General features: G+C 50.4%; 2 protein-coding genes across 5 annotated transcripts in view; both read right to left on the bottom strand.

Annotated features, from left to right (window-relative positions):
- Positions 1–18,367, bottom strand: part of AP3S2 (adaptor related protein complex 3 subunit sigma 2) — a 30,550-nt gene extending 12,183 nt beyond the window's left edge. Inside the window, exons 1-4 of one of the 2 annotated variants that reach the window (XM_004617589.2) lie at positions 18,211–18,367; positions 13,787–13,878; positions 13,351–13,462; positions 4,803–4,874 (exon numbers count right to left, since the gene is read on the bottom strand). In XM_004617589.2, coding sequence (XP_004617646.1) covers positions 4,803–4,874; positions 13,351–13,462; positions 13,787–13,878; positions 18,211–18,279 — 345 coding nt within the window. In that variant the 5' untranslated portion in view covers positions 18,280–18,367. The remainder of the gene's footprint in view (positions 1–4,802; positions 4,875–13,350; positions 13,463–13,786; positions 13,879–18,210) is intronic. The other variant, XM_055144016.1, reaches the window with a different exon arrangement.
- Positions 18,368–20,139: 1,772 nt separating this feature from the next.
- Positions 20,140–24,746, bottom strand: part of ARPIN (actin related protein 2/3 complex inhibitor) — a 61,727-nt gene continuing 57,120 nt past the window's right edge. Inside the window, exons 2-6 of one of the 3 annotated variants that reach the window (XM_055144015.1) lie at positions 24,154–24,229; positions 21,814–21,946; positions 21,351–21,557; positions 20,904–21,071; positions 20,140–20,774 (exon numbers count right to left, since the gene is read on the bottom strand). In XM_055144015.1, the coding sequence (XP_054999990.1) occupies positions 20,770–20,774; positions 20,904–21,071; positions 21,351–21,557; positions 21,814–21,946; positions 24,154–24,229 (589 nt within the window). In that variant the 3' untranslated portion in view covers positions 20,140–20,769. The remainder of the gene's footprint in view (positions 20,775–20,903; positions 21,072–21,350; positions 21,558–21,813; positions 21,947–24,153; positions 24,230–24,746) is intronic. The other 2 variants (XM_055144014.1, XM_055144013.1) reach the window with 2 other exon arrangements.

The following is a 24,746-nucleotide window of genomic DNA, read 5'->3' as shown; positions in this document are numbered from 1 at the left end:
CCAGGACCCCAGACTCAGCCCAAAGCCCATCACTGGCCCCTACTTACTAGAGCCTCAGAGCTACAATGGCTGTTCTCTCTCTCTGACCAAACATTTGCGAACAGGCTGATGACTGTCTGCTTCTGTAGACTCATCTGCGCAAGCTTTATTTTTTAGGAGAACAACGCACAGTCAGAGACTGTGTCTCTGATGAGTTCAGTCTAAGTAAGTGACGTGGCCAGGCACGTGGTACAGTGGCAGCAGGCACGTCCTGCACAGGTCAGGCCTGAGTTTGACCCCCGGCACCACACAAAATAAACATGAACACCTAACCAAGGCATTTTCACCAAGCTGAGTGGAAAATGAATGGCACTTTGGGTTTTAATTTTTGTGTGTGGAGGCCCACACCCAGCTGTGCTCAGAGGTTACTCCTGGCTTGGCACTCAGGAGTCACTCCTGGCAGGGCACAGGGGACCCCTACACGCACTGCTGGGGATCAAACCTGGGTCTTCTGCATGGAAGGCAAGCACCCTACCCACTGTCCTATCTGTCCAGTCCTTTTCTCCTTTTTAAGGTGCAGTGATGTCAGAAATGAAGAAATTGGGGGGGCTGGAGCGATAGCACAGCGGGCAGGGCACTTGCCTTGCAAGCGGCTGACCCAGGTTCGATTCCCAGCATCTCATATGGTTCCCTGAGCACTGCCAGGAGTAACCCCTGTGCAGTGCCAGGTGTGACCCCAAAAGCCAAAAACAAAAAACAAAAAACAAACCCCACAAACAAATAAAGAAATTGGCTCTGCTAGTCTCGGTCAATTTTCCTGAGGTGCGAAGACAGTGGCTTCTGAGAACTATCTCACTGCCAATTCCTCACCAGAGAAGGCTGGATGTGATGGCCTGAAGCACAGACCATCTCGTGAGAACCCAAACCCAAGCCAGCATCTATGCCTCCTTGTCCAAGCTCCTCCTTGTCACCAGAAACTCATGGAACAAGGGTCTGGCTGTCCCCTGATCCCGGAGACGAGAGATCGGGATGATGTGGGGGTTTCTCTCACCACCGGAGTGGAGGGTATCACAAGCCCTGCCGTCCCCACTCTGCTCTAGGACATGGACAAGCACCATCTGTCAGCACCGCTAGTGCCCTGCACAGCTGTGCGTGCCCCAAATCCTTCCATCTGAGAGTGCTGGCGCCGTCCCAGGTCACTAGCGACACCCCAGAGTGTATGTGGCGGCTCCCCTGAGACAGCCCTGGCTGACTGAAACCTAGGGAAAGGCTGCCCATTGCCACCACCACGCCCCCGACACTGCCACTGTGCTGCGGCTAACACCAGTTCCTGAAAGCCCAAAGCGTGCCAAGTCCCACTCGGCTGACATGACACCGGGCAATTCCACCCCACGTGCTTTTCTAAAACAAACAAAAAAAATTAATGTGCCCTCATTAACACCAACCCCCAGCTCAGTTGTAATGGTGAGATGTGTTTGGGGAATTTCTGAACATATTTATTCTCCAGGCTGGGCAAGATCCGCTCCCAGGGGCTCAGCCTCGAGAGCGACAGCCCGGCCTAGAACCCAGCGAGTGCAGACTCGCCACCTGCTGTAGCAGGCCAACCACGACCGACTTAGAGACCAGCACTGGTCACCACCGGTGCACAGGCGCGGGCACGGGCCACAGGGCCTGGAGAATGCTCTACAGAGTATGCTGAAGTATCAGTGCTGGGGCATGGGAGCACTGTGGAGTAGGAGTCCACTGACACACCAGGGTGTGCAGATGCTGGTGTACTCAGTTGATGGATGCACTCTGGGACCTTGGAGGTCAGTGCCCAACCTTTGGGAGTGGTGCACACTGACCTCCCAGCTCCGGACAGTGTCCCTTTTCAAAACGCTCAGGAATTCTGCACAGCAATTTCCTGAAGTCACAGGAGCTAAAAATAGTCTTTAAAGCACAGGCAAAATCTGTAAAAGCAGCAAAAATGCTTTATGAATCTTGCTTGCAGATAAGACCTACAAGAAAGAAAAAAATTTTTATGGCCTTTTATCTACCATGAGAGCCAAGCCCAATCAAATAGATAGGGCGAGAATGACTTTACTGCCTTCACAGGTAAACACACAAATATTTAGAAAGCAATATTAGATGACAAGGCAAAAAGTCAATGATTACCTCTGGAGATGAAGAAAAACCTTTTGATATATTCCTTTAGCCAAGAGGAAAAGAAGGGTGGAAACATCTTTAATCCTGGAGAGAAGAGTAACGGCAGCAGGCAGACCTGAAAGCTTTACTTTGACTTTGTTTTTTGTGTTATACCCAGAGATGCTTGGGGGCTGTTCTCGGCTCCGTGTTTGATGGTGACACCCAGACATTATTTGGGGCTCTGTGCAGTGCAGGGGACTGAACCTGGGTCTTCTGTATGCAAAGCACTTGCTCTGCCCATTGAACTGTGATCCAGAAGCTTCCCTCAGACTCGAAACCAAGAGGTGCCCTGCCACACCTGTTCAACATCATACAGGTGCTCCTAAGAAAAGCACAGGGAGAGTCCAAAGCACAGGGCACAGGTTTTGCATGCTGGAGGCTGGGGTTCAATCCCAGCATCTCAGAGTCCCCCAGAACCACCAAAAGTCCCTGAGCACTGCTACATGTACGGCTCCCAAACCAGAGAGACCCACAGTCCAATGTTTAAAGGTAAAATACCAGCATCAGTGCTTCACACAGTCTCACTTCGACATATAGAAATAAAGTGACTTCGGGATAGCAGCAATAAAAAGGAATGTATATACAAATGTGTATCCATACACAGAAGCAGGTATCTAGCAGTTGGGGAGCTAGGGGCTCTGCTTTGCAGCTGTCTCTGGTTCGATCCCTGGTACCCTATGTGGTCCCTGAGTCCGCCAGGAGTAATTTCTTTTTTCTTTTTTTCTTTTTGGGTCACACCTGGCATGCTCAGAGGTTACTCTTGGCTTTGCACTCAGAAATTACTCCTGGCAGTGCTCGGGGGACCATATGGGATACTGGGAATCGAACCTGGGTCGGCCGCGTGCAAGGCAAACGCCTTGTGCTATCACTCCAGCCCCAGGAGTAATTTCTAAGTGCAGAGTCAGGAGTAACCTCTGAGCATCACTGTGGCCCAAAAACAAAAAGCAAAGAGCAGATACCTCGAAATATATTTAGTAAAACCTCCATGGAAAAAATGATAAATGTTGACTGAATCAAGAAGACCTGGAAATACAAAAGCACTGGCCGGGGACACAGCTGAGAGGAATAACACAGATGTCTAAGGCCTGGGAACATACAAAGTAAGTACAGACACACGCATACATGGGTTCACCCATAAGTAGGATAAGACCCAATCTTGGGAAGAAGTCAATTCTCCACAAATGCCTTGCAGATTTAGCATAACTGAAATCCTGGTGGGCCCTGGTGTGTGTGTGTGACATCCATAAACTACCATCTGAAGCACTACGCTCAGGACCAAATCCAACCTCCCTCAGTTCTCTAGCTGCCTCACCACGGTGTGATCCTCCAGAGACCCTTCAGTCCTGTCCCACCCCACCAAGTATGGGGGCGCTGGACAGCTGCATTCTCAGCCACATGCCATAGTGCTGGACTTGCCATCTCCAAGTCAGGCGTGCCGGACGAGGGGGTGGCACTCCAGCGGAGGCTGATTCAGAGCCACCAGCTCAAGAAAAGCCACGAGTGAACAAAGCTGTGTGGCACCAGGCCTCCCAGGGCATGGTCGGTGCAGTCAGTACCCTGCTGAGGGCCGGAGGTTCTGCCAGTCATGCCAGCAACTCAGACACAAGGGCACCGACTCTGGACCGTTTCAGCGAGCCTCTGGCAGATGGCGCCTGGGATCAGCTGACCTCCAACTACATTACGGTTGTCTTGGTTGCTGTGTTATTCTACAGTGAAATACAGGTATCACCAGCCAAGTCACAGCACTGGTATCAGACTGTGCCCTCCAGTGAAGCTCTACTCTCACAAAACTGGGCCTCAGACATTCATCCCAACATCAACACGCACGGACTCCCAAGCATCGCTGCCCAATCCCCAACGGTCTGTCAAAGCCCAACTGTGACATGGGCCGAGGTTCGATCTTGGACGTGTGAGAATGGGTGTGACCTCAGCAAGACACACTGAACTCTCAAACTGTAAGGGCAAAACCGATGCCATGACAGGTGGCAGAAAAATCAGGCAGGCCTCAGGTTCAGTTCCTGGAACTGAAACAGATTCAGTTTCCCAGCAATTAAACAATGCGTAACTAGCCAACCTGAGCCCACCTGGGAATGCTCCTGGGCTCAGCAAGTGAGCTCAATTAATCAATTCTCACAATGCCCAAGAGGTTACTTTCTGTTAACCCTAAAAAAACGAGAAGTCTATGTAATCATAAAATTGGTACTGATACTGGAAATTATTGTTTAATTGTTGCCTACCCACTATTACTCTAGACACTTGCCAAAACACCTTTGTTTGGTAACTAAGTAAGATTCTTTTCTGAAACAATAAGGCATGTATTGCTTATGTAATCAAACTTTATATAAACTGCTTGCTGCCTGAAGTCGGGATCACTATCAAGAAACCACTCTGTGGGTGAGATAGTTGACCCCAGTATACGGAATAAGACTCCTTCTGCTTTTGCTTTATCGAATTAGTGTTTCTGTCCGTCTTGCTGCTTGGGAACCCAGAATCCCAGGCTTAACAAAACCTTGGTTTTGTGGAATAAATCAGGTGGAGAAACAACCCGGGGGTGAGGGTGGGGGTGTGTGTGCAGGGAACAGGAGGGACCAGGGGTGATGCAAGAAGCGGGTCCTGGATTTGAGGTGGAGAGAAGGTACCTTATCCATATGGAAGATCAGATCCAACTCGCAGACGTTCTCAAAACACTTGTCCAGGGTCTCCACAAAAACCTAGGACACAAAAAGAGACCACAAGGACATCACTGTGAGCATCGGAATGGGCAGAAAAGGGGCAGTCAGGACATCACTTAAAATTCAGAACAGGGAGGCTGCAGTGATAGCACAGCGGGTAGGGTGTTTGCCTTGCATGTGGCCGACCCAGGTTCGATTCCCAGCATCCCATATGGTCCCCCGAATACTGCCAGGAGTAATTCCTGAGTGTAGAGCCAGGAGTAACCCCTGAGCATTGCCGGGTGTGACCCAATAAAGCAAAAAAACAAACAAACAAACCGCAGAACAGGGGCTAGATTGATAGCATAGCGGGTAGGCGTTTGCCTTGCACGCAGCCAACCTGAGTTCAATTCCCAGCATCCCATAAGGTCCCCAAGCACCACCAGGAGTGATTCTTGAGCGCAAAGCCAGGAATAATCCCTGTGCATCTCCAGGTGTGACCCAAAAAGCAAAAAAAAACAACAAAAAAACAACTCAGAACAAATTAAAACTCAAAGAGGCCAGGATGCAACTCAGCACAAGAGCTTTTCCGTGGCTTGTGTGAGGCCGCAGGGTTGATTCTGGCCAGCACTTACTTATCACCCTACTTGTTCCAATTAGAGAGGCTGACATAGGCAGGGAAACCTTGCAGCAAGACTAGAGACATAGAAAGTTTCTATCCGCCTTTATAAAACACTCATTTATTACAACAAAATAGGCCAGAATACCAGCTCGCAATATGTATTTCGGCTTATTTTGCACATGTGTTTACACACATAAACTTCTGGAGCAAAAGTCCATCTAATAGTGCTCAGGATACAACACAGAGCTGGGATTCAAGCCAGGGTGCCCAAAGCCTTAACCTCTCCTCTGTCCAATCTCTCCAGTACCACAGTGACTACTGGAGGTGTTGAGGATAGAACCCAGAGATCTCATACATGCCAGGTATGTACTTGAGGGCTGTGCTGTGCCCTCAGCCCCCTGACTGCACCTCTGAACAGCCCGACTATGTGCTTCCATCTCTGTGCCGAGTGGCTGTACGCCCTTCCATTCTAACCCTCCTGTTGGGGAGACGCTTATCTCATCATTTGGGGCTTTCTTCTTCACACTCTGAATCTTCCTCTTTGGAGCCACCAAACTTACAATACTGGGAGAGTTCCTCATCACTTATCTCTTTGGTTAATTTCTAGCTCCTTTTCGGAGGAGGAGGAGAAGGAGGAGGAGGGCACACCCAGAACGCTCAGAGCTTATTTCTGGCTCTGCACTCAGGTCACTCCTGGAGGGGTTCACGAAACCCTATGGGATGCCGGGGATCAAACCCGGGTCGGCCACATACAAGGCAAGCATCCTCCCCGCTGTATTTTCTCTCCAACCTCTAGGAGATCATTTTGTTTCTTGCTGTCTAAACAATCCACACTTTAGGGTCTTCCTTACTAAGGAGAGGGGTTAGTGATTGGTTTGTGCTTCTGTTTGCCTTTCCTTGAGGGGGGCCACTATTTCCTTGGTTTTCTCGGTTGGTTTCCTTAATGCCTGATAATGCTTGTTTATTCATGCAGGGGAATACAGACGAGTGAAAGCCTCTCTTGGCAAACCGCTCCCCTCTCTCGGTGGCTTTTGGGTTTCCCTCTTCTTAGTTGGTCAAATATTTTACAATTTCCTGCCCAAAGAAGAAAGGACTGGCTGCCAGCAATGCAGAATGAAGCAGCATGAAAGGCTGGAAAATTAAACCACAGGTTCATCACACACGTATTCACTTAATCCCTCTGCTGAGGGCCACCAAACACATACCAGTGGCCACAGGCAATGGCACTTCCTCTAAAGAGAAGAAACCTCAGGCTGGAGTCCCAGCACAGCAGGCAAGGTGCTTGCCTTGCACACAGCTGACCTGGGTTCGACCCCCCCACCCCCCCGCAACCCACATGGTCCCCTGAGCCCACTAGGAGTGATCCCTGAGCACAGAGCCAGAAGGAAGCCCTGAGCATCACCAGGTGTGGCCCCCCAAACAACAAAATGTTCCTGTAGGGTATAGTGTAATTTAATTAGCTTAAAACTAGTCTACTGCCATTCCAGACTTAGACCTAACTACACAGAAATCTAAACTACATGAGTAGTAAACCAACACAATGATAGAGAAATAACTCGGTCCCATCTTCTGGCATATGCTGATCCAGTAAATCCCTGTGTTTAGAAGCTTACAAGAGATGCTGGCTCAAAGAACTGAGTACAGGGGCTGGAGCAATAGCACAGCAGGTAGGGCGTTTGCCTTGCATACGGTCAACCCGGGTTCGATTCCCAGCATCCCATATGGTCCCCCGAGCACTGCCAGGAGTTAATGCCTGAGTGCAGAACAAGGAGTAACCCCTGTGCATCGCCGGGTGTGACCCAAAAAGAAAAAAAAAAAAAAAAAGGACTGCGCACATACTTTACACATGGGAGGCCCGACTTGAATTCCAGCACCACATGGTCCCCTGAGCACCACAGGAAGTGACCTCTGAGCACAAAGCCAGGAGCAACCCCCAACCACAGCCAGGAGCCAGCACAAATCAAAAGCAAAAACAAAAAAAGCTTACTTATATTTTGAAAATTTGAAACAAATGGTCTAGAGCTGTGTCCCAATTGTGAGAGAAAGAGAAACGATGACTCCAAAACACTCAACAAAAAGTGGACCTCTGCACTGGCTGAACTTTACAGGGAAAAAACATCCAACCCCATCAAAGTGGGAGAGAATAAATGAACAGAAACTTTCTCAAAGGAGATTAGAATGGCCAAAAGGCACGTGAAAAAATGCTCTTCATCACTAATCATCAGGGAGACGCAGATGAAAACAACAGTGAGACATATCTCACACCACAGAAGCTGGTACACATCCAGAAGAACAAGAACAACCAGTGCTGGCACAGAGGTGGGGTTAAAAGACCCTTCTTCATTGTTGGTGGGAATGCTGACTGGTCCAACCTTTTTCAAAAAATATGGACAATCCTCAAAAAAACTAGAAATGGAGCTTCCACATGACTCAGTAATACCACTTCTGGGAATATACCCTAGGGGCCATAAAACACTCAGCAGCACACCATCTGCACTCATATGTTCATTGCAGCACTACTCACAATTGCCAGAATCTGGAAATCACAATAGCCATCACAATTGCCAGAATCATAATAGCCAGAATCTGGAAACAACCTGAGTGACAAGAACTGATGAATGGATAAAGAAACTATGGCATTGGGGCTGGAGTGATAGCACTGCTATCATTGGGGTAGGGCGTTTGCCTTGCATGCGCTGACCCGGGTTTGATTCCCAGAATCCCATATCCCCAACACCGCCAGGAGTAATTCCTGAGTGCAGAGCCAGGAGTAACCCCTGTGCATCACTGGATGTGACCCAAAAAGCAAAAAAAAAAAAAAGAAAGAAAAGAAACTATGGCACATCGACACAATAGAATACTATGCAGCTGTTAAGAAAAATGAAGTCATGAAATTTGCCTATATTTGCCTATAAGGCTTGGAAAATATGCTGAGTGAAATGAGTCAGAGAGAGGAACATAGAATGACTGCATTCATATCATAGAATGACTGCATTCATTTGTATAGCAGAAGACTAAAATCCATGACCAGGGAAAACAGGGGCTAGGAGGACTGGTCAAAGTTTGGAATCAACCACAAGTATGTGTGGGGTAGAGGGTAGGTAAGACAGAGAAGAGACCAGTATGACAAAAATAGCTGGAAATTATCATGCTGGACAAAAACTGAGTATTAAAAGTAGATAAAGGGATATAGCGAATAACCTTTCAGTATCAGTGTTACAAACCACAATGCCCAAAAGGAGAGGGAACGGGATAAGGAAGGGGTAGATGGAGGGAGGGAGGGACGGAGGGAGGGAGAGGAAAAGAGAGAGAGAGAGAGAGAGAGAGAGAGAAAGTACCTGCCACAGAGGCAGGCTGTAGGGTGTAGGTGGGGGTGGAGTGAGGGGAGGGAACCTGGGGACACTGGTGCTGGGAAACAGACACTGGAGGAGGGATGGGTATTGGAACATTGTATAATTGACTCTACTCACAGTGACTCAATTAAAACCTTTAAAAAAAAAAAGTGGATCTGGGGCTGGAGAGATAGCACAGCGGGTAGGGTGTTTGCCTTGCACGCGGCCGACCCGGGTTCAAATCCCAGCGTCCCATATGGTCCCCTGAGCATGACCAGGGGTAATTCCTGAGTGCAGAGCCAGGAGTAACCCCTGTGCATTGCCAGGTGTGACCCAAAAAGCAAAAAATAAATAAATAAATAAATAAATAAATAAATAAATAAAAATAAAAAAAAAAAAAAGTGGATCTTAGCAGGGTGAGTGAACAAACTCAGAACTCTAGGGAAAACTAAGTAATGACAAAGACACAGTGGTGGGTATAAGGATAAATAAATCCCTAAGACCCTAAGACTACAGAAGAAACTATCAAGAAGCCATGAAATCCGTGGATCTTTATTAGCAAACAATGAAACAAAGTAAGGAAACCAGTGAAGGAAGGTGAGAGCCACATTTCCCTTCATCTAAGAAGATACTTTGCAATTGTTACAATGTATAAAGGATGTTATTACTGTACTTGTAGTGTCTAGAATGGTTAAATTATTCAACAATGTACATTATACAGAATATACAGGTTGATACTTCTTCCATATGCTACTTTTCATTTTTATTTAGTTTTGGCCTTTTGGATCAAACTCGAGGCTACTCAGGGATTACTCCTGGCAGTGCTCAGAGGACCATATAGGATGCCAGGGATCTAACCTGGTCGGCCATGTTCAAGGCAAACACCCTACCAATTGTACTATCACTCTGGCCCTCTAATTAATTTCACAAAATAAAGATTCATACAAGAGACATACTTGGTTTCATTAAGCCCTACAGATTTCTCCCGAGATACTGGCTCTGGTACTTGTTTTATTTTGGAGGGAGGCAGTGCTCAGGGCTTACTCCTTGCTCTGTGCTCAGGAATCACCAGTGGGGCTACAGCGCCAGGGATGCAACTGGGGCTGGCCATGTGTAATGCAAGCACTTGCCCAGCAATACTATCTCTCCAGTTCAGTGGCTCTTGGTTTTAAAAACCCGAAGTGGAAACTAGAGGGTGTGGCCTGGGGGCAAAGTGCGTGCCTTACATGCATTAATTTAGATCCCCTAACTGCAAAACAAAACAGACTCGATGAAGCAAAAACTATGAATGACTATCTGCTTCGGGATAAATAAACTAGATTACTAGGACAGAAGGGAGTGAGGGTACTTCTTGACACATCTTTTTAATTTTGAAATACATATATACAGGGTTTCTCCAACAACAAAATTTACAAATAGTAAATGAGCATAAGCCAAATAAACAAAAATGCTTCCTATTGCAATGAAAGACTATTTCAGAAATATAATCTGGCTAAACACTTCTCTCGACATCTACTGAAGCCATCTTGCTGGTTTCTACTGTGCCTCTTAGTACTATAAGACTCGAGAGTGGCTGGATATAGGGGGTAGGGCGTTTGCCTTGCAGGAGGCCAACCTGAGTTCAATCTCTGGCATCCCATACGGTCCCCCAAGCACTGCCAGGAGTAATTCCTGAGTGCAGAGCCAGGAGTAACCCCTGAGCATCACTGGGTGTGACCCAAAAGGCAAAATATATATATACATATATATAAAGACTCAAGAATTTTCCCTTATTCAACAAGCTCACATCCTTGAGATCAAGCCTACAAGGACACAATGAATAATTCTTCTAATATGCAGTATTCCTGAGAGATGGTCTAGGAGCTAGCAGGGAACATCTGGTATTCTTATAAAGCAAAACACAGAGAGGAGTGAGGAGCCAAGTCCCAAAATCAAACCACAAGGTCAACAATGCTCACAGATTGGTTTAAGGCTGCAGGCTTACTACAGTGAATGCAGAAACAAGAGTCCCATCTTAGGAGTCCATGGTTCAACTGGCTTTAGTTAAGAAGCAATTCTGTATCAGTACCAATATGCAACATTTGAGTAACATTTTCTTCTTCTTCTTTTTGTTCTGTTTTGTTTTGGGGCTGCAACCAGCTGCGATCATTGCTTACTTTTGGCTCTGTGCTAAGGGATCACTCCTGGCAGGGCTTAGGGTGCCAGGGATCAAACTCAGGTCGGCAAGGCAAGTGTCTGACCCGCTGTCCTATCTCTCCAGCCCCTGATGTTAAGTTTGAATATAAGCTCAGGTTGGGATGTGATTAGGCGACAAAATGCATCTCGCTTTCATGAGACTTGGGTTCAATCCCTGGAACCAGATACTCCTTGGGTGGGGGAGAAGGCTCAGAGCAGGAGAGCACGCCTCGAGTGGTTGAACCTGGAACTGCACTGTCCCTGAGCACGGCTGGATATGGCCCCTTTCCCCAAAAAAGGTTTTTTGTGTGTGTTTTTGGTGACACCTGGCGATGCTCAGGGATTACTCTTGGCTCCGCTTTGGAATCACTCCTGGTGGTGCTGGGTGGACCAGATAAAATGCAGGGGATCGAACCCAGGCGGGCCGTGTGCAAGGCAAATGCCCTACCTACTGTACTATCTCTCCAGCCCGCCCCAAAAGTTTTAATGCAAACTCTTGTTTAAACTGTTAGGCTGGAGAGATGGTACAGCGGGTAGGGCATTTGCTTTGCATGTGGCCAACCCTGGTTAGATCCCCAGGCCCCATATGGTCCCCTGAGCACCACTAGGAGTGATTCCTGAGTACAGAGCCAGGAGTAACTGCTGAACAATGCCAAAAACTACAAAAACAAACAAAAGAAATGAAAGAAGCCCACTGAGAATTCCATGTATAAATTACTGGAACCAGTAATGGTAATAGTACCAGAGTGGGGTCCCTACACACCTCAGTTTCCATGAAGGGGATAGAAAGAATCTGTAAGTCATTCCTAAATTCCAAAATGCCTAACAAAACTCATGTTTAACTGTGGCCAGAGACAAAGGATACGTGATAGCCAGTTGTATAAAAATAAAAAGAAAAGGCGCGGGCGAGGGAAGGGACGCCTCACCGCACCGAGCCAGGCACAGGGCCTAGGGCAGCAGCCATCTCTCCCGCCACCCGCCACCCGCCACCGAGTTCGGTAGCCTCCAGCCGCTTCCCCCACCCCGGGGAGGTTGATGGCGAAGATGTGGCAGGCGAAGGAAGGAACGGAGCCATGATGGTTGGTCTCACTTGCAGTTTATTCCAGTCTTCCCTCTATACACTCTCCGTCCTCTCTGCACCTTTCCCCCTCTATACACTTTCCGCCCCCTCACCTTCTCTCCGAACCCCTTTTATTGATCATGGCCCTTCCAAAGGGCGCAATACATTGACATCACCAAAGGCACCAAAAGATCTTACAGGAAGAACGTTGAGGCAACATAATTCTCTTGTATCTGCAGGCCGTTAATCTAGGCCCCCCGGAAAGAAGATACAAAACCAAAACCTCCATTGGGCTGAAAGCACTCGGATTTACATCCCAAAGACCGGGCTGGGCTGCAGCAAGAAATCTACATGTCAATTACAAACTAGACAGCACCTGAAATCTACATCCCAAAGATTAGGCTGGGCCAGAGCCTGGAATCTACAAAGTCAAGTCAAACCTGGCTAGCACCTAAGATCTGCGGGTCAAAGATCAGCTAGGTTTCTGTGACAAAAGGTTTCTGACAAAACTCCAGAAGGCAGCTGGAAAAGGGGAAATATTCCAACAGCCAGTTACATCCCTGGACACCTAAGCAATGCCAGCCCAGATCAAAGAGCCAGGAGATAAGCCCTGAGCATAGCTGGATGTGACCCCGAAACAGAACCAAACAGACAAAATCACGTTTGCCTATGTCGAGATGCAAGACTGCACAGGTAACTGAAGTCTAGAGTTTCTTCAGGCTATAATTACAAGTGAAAATGCAAAGTATAAGTTTTAGAATAGCATTTCACTTGATATTTAAAAAAAATTGCAAACATGATACCATGGTTCGTAACAAGAAAAGCATATTGGTATTCAGCCCTATTTCTGGCAGAGCTCCTGAAACCTCAGGAATTTCCCCAGTGACAAAGAAGTCTTTTGTCTGTGTTAACAAGGTATCTTCTAGAAAGCACTAGGGTGCGGCTGGAACTAAGAGTGCAGTCAGGTCACTAAAGGCTGGACACTTCAGTCCCCCTCTCCTGCCCCTGTGGAGAGGGACAGGTCAGGCTGGAGGCTGAAGAACAACTAATGACATTACCAGCCAGACCCCATAAAGAAGCTTCAGGCACCAGCAAGGAACTCCTGGCTTCTCTCTGTGTCTGTCTCTCGTTGCATATATATGGAGGGTCAGAACTGAGTTAACTTTGTGGGGAATCTGGTTGCTGAGCCCAAATAAGTAACACATAAAATCATGGGGAAAACCCAGCAAGAGAGTACTGGGCAGGCAGCTCACAAGCTTTCCCATGGCACCCTCTGGTGGACAGCCGGGAAGGTCTAGAGAAGAGGGAGGTCCAGGGCAGGCTGCAAATAGCTCAGTGACTCCCTACCTGGATGAGGTCCAAGATCCCCAGCTCGCTCTCGGAGGAGTCCACACAGAACACAAAGTAGAGGGTAGCGTAGTGGCGGTAAATGAGTTTGTAGTCCGAGCCGCCCATGAGGCTGCGGGAGACGAGAAACACTCAGACACAAATGCAGATGTACTCCAGCACAGAGAGGCGAGAAGGGCCCAAAGAATGAGTGGGACAGGCCAGCCAGGGCCAGCAGAAATGGACTATGCAGGAGCACAGGAAGTCACTCACTCTTTTTTTTTTCCTTTTTCTGTTGAGCTGCCCAGGAACTGTGTCCGGGGAGCACAACTACCCAGAGCTTCCAAAACAGAAATGTTCCCTCCTGGGCCTGACCCTCGAACACTGATGGTAGAAGTAACACTCATGTACCCCTTCCCCCAAAGTGGCTTTTGGGAAAGGAAAGCTGATTGTTTACCTTCCGCCCTCCAGGAAATTACAGATGTTGTCATCCCGCTTGAGAACAAGATGGAAGGTCTCCCGGACAATCTGCTGCTGGATTTCCTCGGGCTATGGAGTCAAAGAAACAGACACTCACGGGGAAAATCTGAGAAGTGATGCCCATTCATGGGGGAAGTCAGGGAGCAAAGTGCTAGGAATGATCTGAAGCTCTAACCCCAGTTTCCAGAAAAAATTAAAATGATGAGGAGGGGGGTTAGGGGAGAGAATCTGGAGCAGGAGAGACAGAACAAAGGGTGGGCACACACTTTGTGTGTGGGAGCCCTGGGACCGCAAAACCCCCTGAGCAGAGTCAGGAGTAGCACATGAGCACTACAAGGTTTTGCCCCCAAATCCCCAAATAAGAGTGAATCTGGGGGTTGGAGCGATAGCACAGCGGGTAGAGCATTTGCTTGCACGCGGCTGACCCGGGTTCAATTCCCAGCATCCCATATGGTGCTCCACACACCGCCAGGAGTAATTCCTGAGTGCATGAACCAGGAGTATTCCCTGTGCATTGCTGGGTACGACCCAAAATAGAAAAAAAAAAAAAGAGTGAATCTGGGGATTGGAGGGATAGCACAGCGGGTAGGGCATTTGCCCTGCATGTGCCAACCCAGGTTCGATTCCCAGCATCCCATTTAGTCCCCTGAGCACCTCCAGGAATAATTCTTAGTGCAGAGCCAGGAGCAACCCCTGTGCATCACTGGATGTGACCCAAAAGGCAAAAAAAAAAAAAAAAAGAGTGAATCTGTGAGGCTGGAGCAATAGCACAGCGGGTAGGACGTTTGCCTTGCACTCGGCCAACCAGGATTCGATTCCCAGCATCCCATATGGTCCCCTGAGCACTGCCAAGGGTAATTTCTGAGTGCAGAGCCAGGAGTAACCCCTGTGCATTGCCGGGTGTGACCCAAAAAGCAAAAAATAAATAAATAAATAAATAAAACAAAAGAGTGAATCTGTGAGGGCCAGAGTGGGGTAGGGTGTTCGCCTTACACATGGCCTACCTGGGTTCCATCCCCAGTATCCCATATGGTCTCCTGAGCTCTGCCAGGAGTGATTCCTGAGTGCAGAGCCAGGAGTAAACCCTGAGCATCGCTGCGTGTGAACACCCCGCCCCCCAAAAAAGAGTGAATCTGTGAAAATAAATTTCATGGCTCTAATCTAGAAATTAAGATTAGATATATTGGGGCGGGAGTGGCAGCACAGAGGGTAGGGCAATTGTTTGCCTTGCATCCTGTCCCCGGTGCTCTATGTGGTCCCTAGAGCCTGCCAGGTGTGATTCTTGAGCACAGAGTACAGAGTAAGCCATGAGCACCACCAGATACAGTTCCGCCCCCTTAAATTCGAAGGCGCTGTGGTGCTCACCAGTAAATTATTCATGAGAAAGAAAAACTGCTCTCCTTCCCATCTCCCCATCCCTCCAGGTCCTGACTGTCACACCCACGAACTGCCTCCAGATGCTATTTAAGTGCATTAAAGGCCATAATCCAGAGACTCACAAATGAATCTTGGAACCAATCAGCTCGCTGCAGAGATGTCTCTGGACACCGTTTAAAATTCTAGAATTCCTCGGGGCCGGAGCGATAGCACAGCGGGTAAGGCGGTTGCCTTGCGCGCAGCCGACCTGAGTTCGATCCCCGGCATCCCATATGGTCCCCCAAGCACCGCCAGGAGTAATTCCTGAGTGCAGAGCCAGGAGTAACACCTGAGCGTCGCTGGGTGTGACCCCCCCCAAAAAAAATTCTAGAATTCCAGGAGTGCATGGCCGTGAAGACATCTCATGCTATTCATAACAAGCAATACAAAATAAATCTCTAGCATCTGCCTGTGGGGCAGGCTTGAGTGGTGGAGGGAAAATTCAAAATAATGGTGGTGGGATTGGTGTTGAAATATTGAATGTAATCAATGTGAACAACTTTGTGAAAAAAAAATATATATATATATATTTGCTTTTTGAGTCACACCTGGCGATGCACAGGGGTTACTCCTGACTGTACATTCAGGAAGTTACTCCTGGCGGTGCTCAGGGGACTATATGGAATGCTGAGAATCTAATTGAACCCGGGTTGGCCACGTGCAAGGCAAACGCTTACCCGCTGTGCTATCACTCCAGCCCTGAAAAATAATTTTTTTTTTTTTTTGCTTTTTGGGTCACACAGGGCGATACACAGGGTTTACTCCTGGCTCTGTGCTCAAGAATTACTCCTGACGGTGCTCAGGGGACCATATGGGATGCTGGAAATCGAACCTGGGTCGGCCGCCTGCAAGACAAATACCCTACCCGCTGTGCTATCGCTCCAGCCCCTGAAAAATAAAAATTTTTTTAAAAAAGAAAGAAAAAATGTATTCAGAGAAAAATTCTGAGCAATCACAGAGCTACCAATATTTCTTTTCACTAACTACATCATACACATAGTTTAACTGTGAAGAAATCACTTTGACTTCTTATTTATTTATTTATTGCTTTTTGGTCACACCCGGCGATGCACAGGGGTTACTCCTACTCTGCACTCAGGAATTACTCCTGGCAGTGCTCAGGGGACCATATGGGATGCTGGGATTCAAACCCGGGTCGGCTGCGTGCAAGGCAAACGCCCTACCCACTGTGCTATCACTCCAGCCCTTGATTTCATTTTTAAAAAGAAATAATTATTGGGCAGGAGCAATAGGACAGCGGGTTGGACATCTGCCTAGCACGTGGTCAACCCAGGTTTGACCCCCCCGGTAATCATATTGTCCTCTCAGCACTGCCAGGAGTGATTCCTAAGTGCAGAGCCAGGAGTAATCCTTGAGCATCACCAAATGTGACCCCCCCCAAAATTTTTTTAAATGATTTTTAAATGATTATTTTTCTAATTTCTGGTGGTGTTTAAGTTTAATTAAACTCTCCAGTTTAATTCCCCAAACAGCACTGGGAGTGGAACTCTCCTCCCCAGCACCAAGCTGGAAGTAACTTCTGATAACAGCTGGGAATGACCCAACAACCAACATCAAATAAAGTAACTCACCAAACTGCATATTTCAAGTAGTGGGGAGGGGGTGAGATCTGTGACATATCTCAGTAACACACAAAAGGGTGGGGTGGAGCAACAGTACAGAGGGTAGAGCATTTGCCTTGCGTGTGGCTGACCTGGGTCCAATCTCCAGCATCCCCTATAGTCCCTTGAGCAACACCAGGAGTAACCCTGAGCACTGGGGGCGTGGCCCTCAAGCAAAATAAAAATATTCCCACTTCTAGATACAAATACAAATTGAAAAGCTACAAAAGGAGCCAAGCAAGGGCAGTCCCTGCCCCTGGGGAAGAGTCTTAACCTTCCCCTAGGAATTTCAGTCAACACCCTTGCAACCCCCACAGGAAGATGAGGTAATTGCAAGAGATCCTCCCACTCCTCAGAGGAAGGATACCTACAGCTAAATAAGCCTTCATGGGTTTTTCTGCCAGGAATCCCTCTCAGCCATCCATTGGGACAGTTCAATGAGGCATGTTGTTTACAGACCCTGGGGGTCTCCGAGGCCTTCAGGGCTGTTAGACCTGCTGATGCTGGGGCCTCGAGCATGGGACACACAGACACACACAGACACACACACACAGAGACACACACACAGACACACAGACACACACACACACACACTTCTACATCTCAGCCAGAAATAACTTTGAGGATGTGCAAGGGAAGCACCTATCCCACTGTACGACTATCTCTCCGGCTCCCTTAAATGCTTTTAGCCCTTTGGGGTTCTTGGCTACGTGCTAGATAAAAAACTACCCCACACCGGGGCCGGAGCGATAGCACAGCGGGTAGGGCGTTTGCCTTGCACGCGGCCGACCCGGGTTCGATCCCCGGCATCCCATATGGTCCCCCAAGCACCGCCAGGAGTAATTCCTGAGTGCAAAGCCAGGAGTAACTCCTGAGCATCGCTGGGTGTGACCCAAAAAGAAAAAAAAAAAAAAAACCTACCCCACACCAGGAATCACTTAATAAAACCCAATCAGACTTTTAGGTCTACTGGGTTGGACGTTATTAAACAACTGTTGTACCGAAATCCCGACGGGGTGAAGGCCGTCCTGTCCCTGGGCAGTCCTCAAGCAACTAGAGCAAAGATAATATCGAGAGGGAACCCTCAGTCCCTGGGGCTCAAGCAAAACCTGCCCTCGCCACTCTTTTCTTCCACCTAAAGAAACTGCAGATGCTGACCACTGACACTTAGTGACCTCCCACTATGCAGTCTCAAGAGGCATCCCCCGCCTCCCCCGCCGCCCAGGGGTGGCGTCACGGTCACGCTGGGACGGGCTCTGGGTGCAGAGGGCGGTCAGAGGGGGGCCGCGGGCGCACAGAGGTCTCCTAACCCCGCCCCAGGAGGCCAGCGGGCCGAGCCGTCACGACCCTGGGCCGCACTCACGAATCGCTGGTAGAAGCGGACCAGCCGCGGCTTCCCGTGGTTGTTGAAAACCAGGATGGCCTGGATCATCTTGGCCGCTCACGCTGCTTTCAGCACCGGCAGCTCCCGGAAAGCATCTCCTTCCGCCACAACACGAGCACTTCCGGCGGGTGCGCCGCCAACAGCGGCCGGCGGGAACGCACGCCGGCGCCGCGGGGTCCTCTCGCGCAGAGTCCGGCCTCGCCACCCGCCTGGAAGGAGAGGTTCCGGGCGGGCGGAGCGACGGGCCAGGACCCATGCTCTTCGCTGAGGCCGCCCTCTCGCTGTCGGACCCTGGGTCTAGTGGTCCAATCCCGGGTCTAGTGATGCAGAGCGGAGAGGATCGGAGGCTAGGCCAATAGTTCTACGCATTGGGGCTGGAGCGGTAGCACAGCGGGTAAGGCGTTTGCCTTGCAAGCGGCTGACCCGGGTTCGATTCCCAGCATCCCATATGGTCCCCTGAGCACCGCCAGGGGTGATTCCTGAGTGCAGAGCCAGGAGTAACCCCTGTGCATCGCCAGGTGTGACCCAGAAAGCAAAAAAAAAAAAAAAAAAAATAGTTCTACGCAGAAACCTGCAGCTGTGGGTTGCCCCCAACTGGTCCTCAGTGGAAAACACTGAGTTTCCTTTTTTTTTTTTTCTGTCTTTCTGCTTGGAAGGCCTCTCAGCAGGTGGACCTAAGGAACTTTAAAGCTACGTGTCATTGTATGAGGGAAAAACAAGTTCTAAAATGTGTGAATCTCAGCGGGTAGGGCGTTTGCCTTGCACTCGGCCGACCCGAGTTCGAATCCCAGCATCCCATATGGTCCCCTGAGCACCGCCAGGGGTAATTCCTGAGTGCATGAGCCAGGAATGACCCCTGTGCATTGCCGGGTGTGACCCAAAAACCAAAAAAAAAAAAATAAAAATAATAAAATAAAATGTGTGAATCTGTATCTGTACCCTCATGGTGATTCACTAATTAAAGAATAAAATAAAATTAAAAAATAAAAGCTACATGTCATCTCAAATCGGTAGTTTTCCCTTTGTAAAACTTAGTAGGGTGAGTTGGAGCAGGTACCTGGATGCCCCTAAACTGGCATCACCTACCTACCCAGAGGGTGGTTTGGCAATATATGGCAAGGAGTTTTCAATCCGTGTCTCCTGTGTTGGAATGGGCAAATACAATGTTTGCAGGTGTCTGAAAAGATATATCCTCAAGTATGTATCTGTCAGTAATGTTATTACAGAGGAAATGGGAAGCAAACTATTACAATATGAGAAATTGGTTGAACGCTTTGTTCCCATATGCATGAGAAATATTAAAATTGTGTAAGAGGGGCTGGAGAGATAGTACAGTGGGTGGGGCACTTGATCAAACCCAGCGACCAGCGTTTGGTTTGATCCCGGCCATCTCATGTGGTCCTCTAGCCCACCAGGAATAATTCCTGAGTGCAAAGCCTGGAGTAAACCCCGAACATCTCAGGGTGTGGTCCCAAAACAAAACAAATAAAATTCCTGAGTACAGAGCAAAGAGCTACTACTGAGCATCCTTGGGTATGGCCCAAAAGCAGGCCTCTGCACCAAAACAAAAATTGTGAAAGAGGGATCGAAGAAATGGTAGAGTCAGTAAGGCTCTTGCACATAACCAACAGCGGTTTGGGCAGCAGAATGTCCTGGCTGGGCTGGATGCCACGCCCCCACTCTATGGCCCAGGAAACAGAGATTTCAATGCCCAAGAATCTCACAGGCCTCGTTTTGGACAAAAATTCTGGTAAGTGATGTCCTAGATGAAAGAGAATGGCGTCCTTTCTTATGGGAAGGGAGTGCGCCTACCAACAATCCAGTACCTGGGCCCATGCAGTTCTGGGAATCAAGCCTGGAACAAAGCCTGTGAACGTTTCCCCAGCCTGAAAGTTTCCTACTTACCAGAACACAGGCAATGACTGAGCTGCAGAGAGGAATCCTTTATCTGGAGATTTATTTATGCAAATTTCTCATGGTACAAACCCACAATAAAAAAAGGGTGTGATCCAAAACTGGGCCTGGCTAAGAGGTTAAGTGGGACCCAGCCCACCATACCTGGGAATACAGGGGTTCCCCAGCGCAGCACCCTGCGGAGAACTGCCAGCACAGTGGGGAGGTAACACGGATGAGAGGAGAAGCATAGAGCAGGAAAGAGAAGAGCCTGGGGAGAGGCTCCAGAGCTGACTGGCACAGGGGAAAAAGCCCCAACTGGCTTCTTCTGGGGCCCTCAGCTTCCAGATACAGGCTGGTCCCCAGTTCTGTATTCAAACTCTGTGGGGGAGCTTCCACCTTCCCCCTCACCTCCAGCAATGAGGCTTCCCCCCAAGCAAGGCTATGCTGGAAATGTCTGGAAGTCAGCTCACAATCCTGGGCAGTCACAGCCCGGGCCCAGCCAGCCCATCCTGGTCTTGCACTGGTCCTGGTTTCGTCAGAGGCTGTTACTGAGTGGGTGGTCTAGGGATGCAGCAGCTGCCTGGTGACTGGGTGGTCACGCGTGGAAGTGGGTGGAAGAGGCTCTGCTGACGGTGGACTCAGTCATCCTGGGGAAAGCCAGAGGGATAAAGAGCAGAGACTCTGACGGGATGCAAAGCCAGCTCCAGAGATTTCTCAGGAGTATAGGTCCCCAAATCCATGGCACTCTGATGCCCACAGCATCCCACCTCCCTTACCTACCCACTCAGCGTCCTCTGCCCCATCTCCCTGCTCGAGGGTCTCTGCTGGGGTCCCCCCAGCAGCCTTCTGGGCCATGATGTTGTCTGTCCAGGATGCCCTAGTCTTCGCATCACCCGCAAAGTTGCACTTGGTCACTGTGCCAGCCTCGAGTCGAGCTAATGAATCTGAGAGGGAAGTAGGTCAATAGTCCCTCCCCAGGATGGAAACAGTGGGTTCCGCGCATCATCTGGGGCTCACAAGGCCTCTCCAGGCCTGAGTGAGGTTAGAAGGCCCAGATTGGTAAACCTCAGGGTTGACAAGCATCCCAGAGTCCAGGCTTGCGGTCTGGGGGGGCTGCTCCAGTGACCAGGGACAAATCTCCAGGAGCTCAAGGAGGAGGGGTGTGGGGCTCCAGACAGGTCAGGGGCACTGGCAGATCTCGTGGGAATCATGGGGTTGCTCACCTAGGAAGGGGCCATCGCCCCGAGTTTTCAGTCGTACCCCGACCCCCAGCTCCAGCTCCATCGCCTCCATCTCTGACTCCAGCATCCAGAAGGCCACAGTGTTTGCAGGGGTGAGGCTTTGTGTCAGCTCAAGCAGTTCAGGCTTCTCCACCAGCCCCTTCAGCGCCTCAGCAGTGAGTCTGTCTGTGTCTCCCTTGGCTTCCACCTCTGCAGGAACAGAACCAGGAGTCACAGCACACCCTTTGCCCCCCCGCCCCGCTCCTGTGTCCTCACTGCTGCGCCTCTATCTCTACCATCAGGCTCCTTCCCTCCTACCCATTATGTGGGAAGCTGTGGGGCTGAGAGTAGACACACTAGAAGGCAGCCTCCCACTAAAGGGGCCCTGGAGGGAGTGGCTCCAGCTCAAGGCAACCCTGGGAACCAGACACTTCCCAGGAGCCAGGCCCTGGTGGGGGATACCTACTGTAGGATGACATAAGGAAGCCGGTGTTCACTTTCTTGGTGGCACTGAAATTGGGTTCAATTTCATTTCCCTTGGTGTCAAACTTTCGCCGATGGATACAATTGGGCTGGATATACAGCACATAATACCGTTCCTGGGTTCAGGAGGAGAAGGAATGAGGGGGCTGCTTCCTTACCTCCACTCTGAACAGTCTCTGCAGGGGTCCAGACCCCTCCTCACCCCCCCTGCCCACCTCACTCTCTGCGACAGACAGGAAGTAGGTGCAGAAAACCATAATCCAAGGCTCCCACCTCCCCAGACAGTGAAGTAAGATTGCTAGCGACCGAGCGGTGCAGGAAGTGTGTGGAAAGGAAGTTCTGGAAGATGGCAGCTACTCTGCCTCTTGCTGTGTGGAAAAATCACTCCTGGCCGCAGTTTTTCCCCATACCCAGGCAATAATGTGATGGCAGCTCTTAGCTAGATTGTAGAAAGGACTACAACGAAGGGGGGACCACACACAGAAGGGGCCTCAAAGAGTGCGGGAAGTGGGCTATGGCTCAGCTTATCTGGCAGGAGGACAGAACGAACTGGAGGAAGAGACCAGCAGGAAACAGGGAAGGCCAGATCTTCAGGGATAGAGAAAACTGCAACTGGAGGGCCTGCAGGAGAACATTACAAGCCTGTGATAGATGTCTAAAGTAAGAGTCAAAGGTCCCCGACTGAGGGGTGTTGGAACATTATGACTGAAACCTAACCATGAACAACTTTTTAACTGTGTATTTCACTGTGATTAAAATTTATTTTTTAGCTTTTTGGGTCACACCCGACAATGCACAGGGGTTACTCCTGGCTCTACACTCAGGAATTACTCCTGGCGGTGCGCAGGGGACCATATGGGATGCTGGGAATCGAACCCGGGTCGGCCACATGCAAGGCAAACGCCCTACCCGCTGTGCTATAACTCCAACCCCCTCACTGTGATTAAATTTAAAAGTACCCCACACCAGGTTTGAGAAAGTGGGGCCCTTTGGAGAAAAAAACTGGACAGAAATCGGGGACAGGGTTCCAGGATGGGTCTGTATGTGCCCCCCCACATGCTTCTGGGGCATCCGTGTGAACTCTCGGGTGCCATCAGGGAGCAGATGGGCAGCAAGGAAGGATAGGCTGTTGGGGGGCGGCCAGAGGCAGCATGAGTGGGCGCTTCAAGGGCAAGTTTAAGGTGGGGTTGGTGGCACCCCACGTCAAAGGGTGCCACATGTGCTGGTAGGTTCTGCCTGGCTACCCTGGAGGCGAGTGGGCTGGGAGCTTCCGGCATGCACCTCGACTTCCGGTTTGCGCCTTGACTTCCGGCATATGGCACGACTTCCGTTTCCGGCGGGCTCTGAGGTAACTGCGGAGCGCCTGGCGGGAAGGCCCGCTGACTTGCGGGAATCTGCACACGAGGGCGCCGTTCCGGGAAGGGGCCACAGTGGCCCCGGCGCCCCTCATCGCCACAGAGGACGTGGGGGGGCCGCGCTGGGAGCCCCTTACTGATGAGACACCCGAACTTCACCTCAGGTCCCCCCCACAACAGAAAACCCAGAAGGATAGCGGAGGCCAGGTGTGGCCCCCAACCCCAGTGACGCCGCCACCAAAGAAAGGAAAAGGCACGTAAGAACATTTGCACGGGGAAGAGCACAAATGGAAGTTCAAAGCTGTGACCTTCAGGGGTTCCCGAACGGAACATCCCCAGGTTAAAATACAGTGCGACTTCCTGGGAAGCAGCTGGCACCCAGGAAGGGGGCAGTCACTCCACACCCCACCACTGGCCGGTAACGAGCGCTGACCTGGTCCCCGGCGCCTGAGGACGGTGGGGAACACCGGCACCGAGGACAGGAGTTGGGGCCGCCGCTCCCAGAGGAGCCCCCGATTCCGCGCGTCTCCGCCAGGCTCCGGAACGCTCGGCCTGTTCCGTCAGCTGGTGACAAGACTTCCTCAGTGGCTCTTCAGCCTGCTCAGCACCCAGCCTTTGTCCTGAACCTGCATGTCATTGTCCCGCTCGCAGCCTTCTAACCCCAGCCCCAAACACACCCCTGGGCTCAGGGCCCGCGGCCCTGCAAGGTCCGAGGACACCAGCCCCCTGCCTGCCTGTTGCCCAGCACAGCCCTGAGGTACCTGCTGTCACTGGGTGATCTTGGGCTGAGGCTGTCCTGTCCTGCCTCGGGATTCCTACCCATGGTTGGCAGAGTGGACCCCCCGTCCCGTGGCTGACAGAGTGAACCCCCCACCCCATGGCTGGCAGAATGGATTGTGGACCCCCCCATCCATGACTTGCAGAGCCCCGCAGGGAAGAAGCACGCCATGGCCCTGGGCCTGCCTCACCTTCCTGCCGTGAGCGTCCAAGATGCTGTGCCTCGACACGTCCACCAGCTCTCCCTCCAGCAGGACGCCTGCTCCCCTGTCAGAGAGAGGCGGCAGTGGTGAGCAGTTCTGGAGGGCCTGATCCCAGAGTCTCAGTCTTCCCATCCACACAGTGGCCACACCCCACTTCTTTGCTGCTGCCCAGGTAGGTGCCTCGTCAACTGTGGATTCTGTTGCTTTGTTCATGGTTTCAGGTGGGACCCAGTGGCTCTGAGCTTGCCTCTTACTGGCCTCAAGGCTCAGTCTGGTTCCTGTTCTCGTGCAGTCAACACCCCAGTGCAGTGGCACTGGCCCTAGACAGCAGGGTCCCCTTCTGAGGGGCTGGACCACCCTACCCCAGTTCTAGTTTCCAGCAAGGTTGAATGAACCTGGGGCTGCCACAGCTAGCAGGGGAGTGGGGGTGGGGTGGGGCCAGGGAGCAGCCTGGGGCTGACCTCACCCCCAGTTCTTTGTAATTGCTTACAGAATGAGCCATTGTGGCCAGCGTGGAGGGCCAGCGGCTGGGCCCTCTGATCCAGATTTGTTCCCCCAAAACCCGATTCCCACTGCTGGAA

This window comes from Sorex araneus, chromosome 6 (assembly GCF_027595985.1).
Source record: "Sorex araneus isolate mSorAra2 chromosome 6, mSorAra2.pri, whole genome shotgun sequence".
NCBI lineage: Eukaryota > Metazoa > Chordata > Mammalia > Eulipotyphla > Soricidae > Sorex > Sorex araneus.
This window is presented reverse-complemented; position numbering and strand designations above follow the sequence as displayed.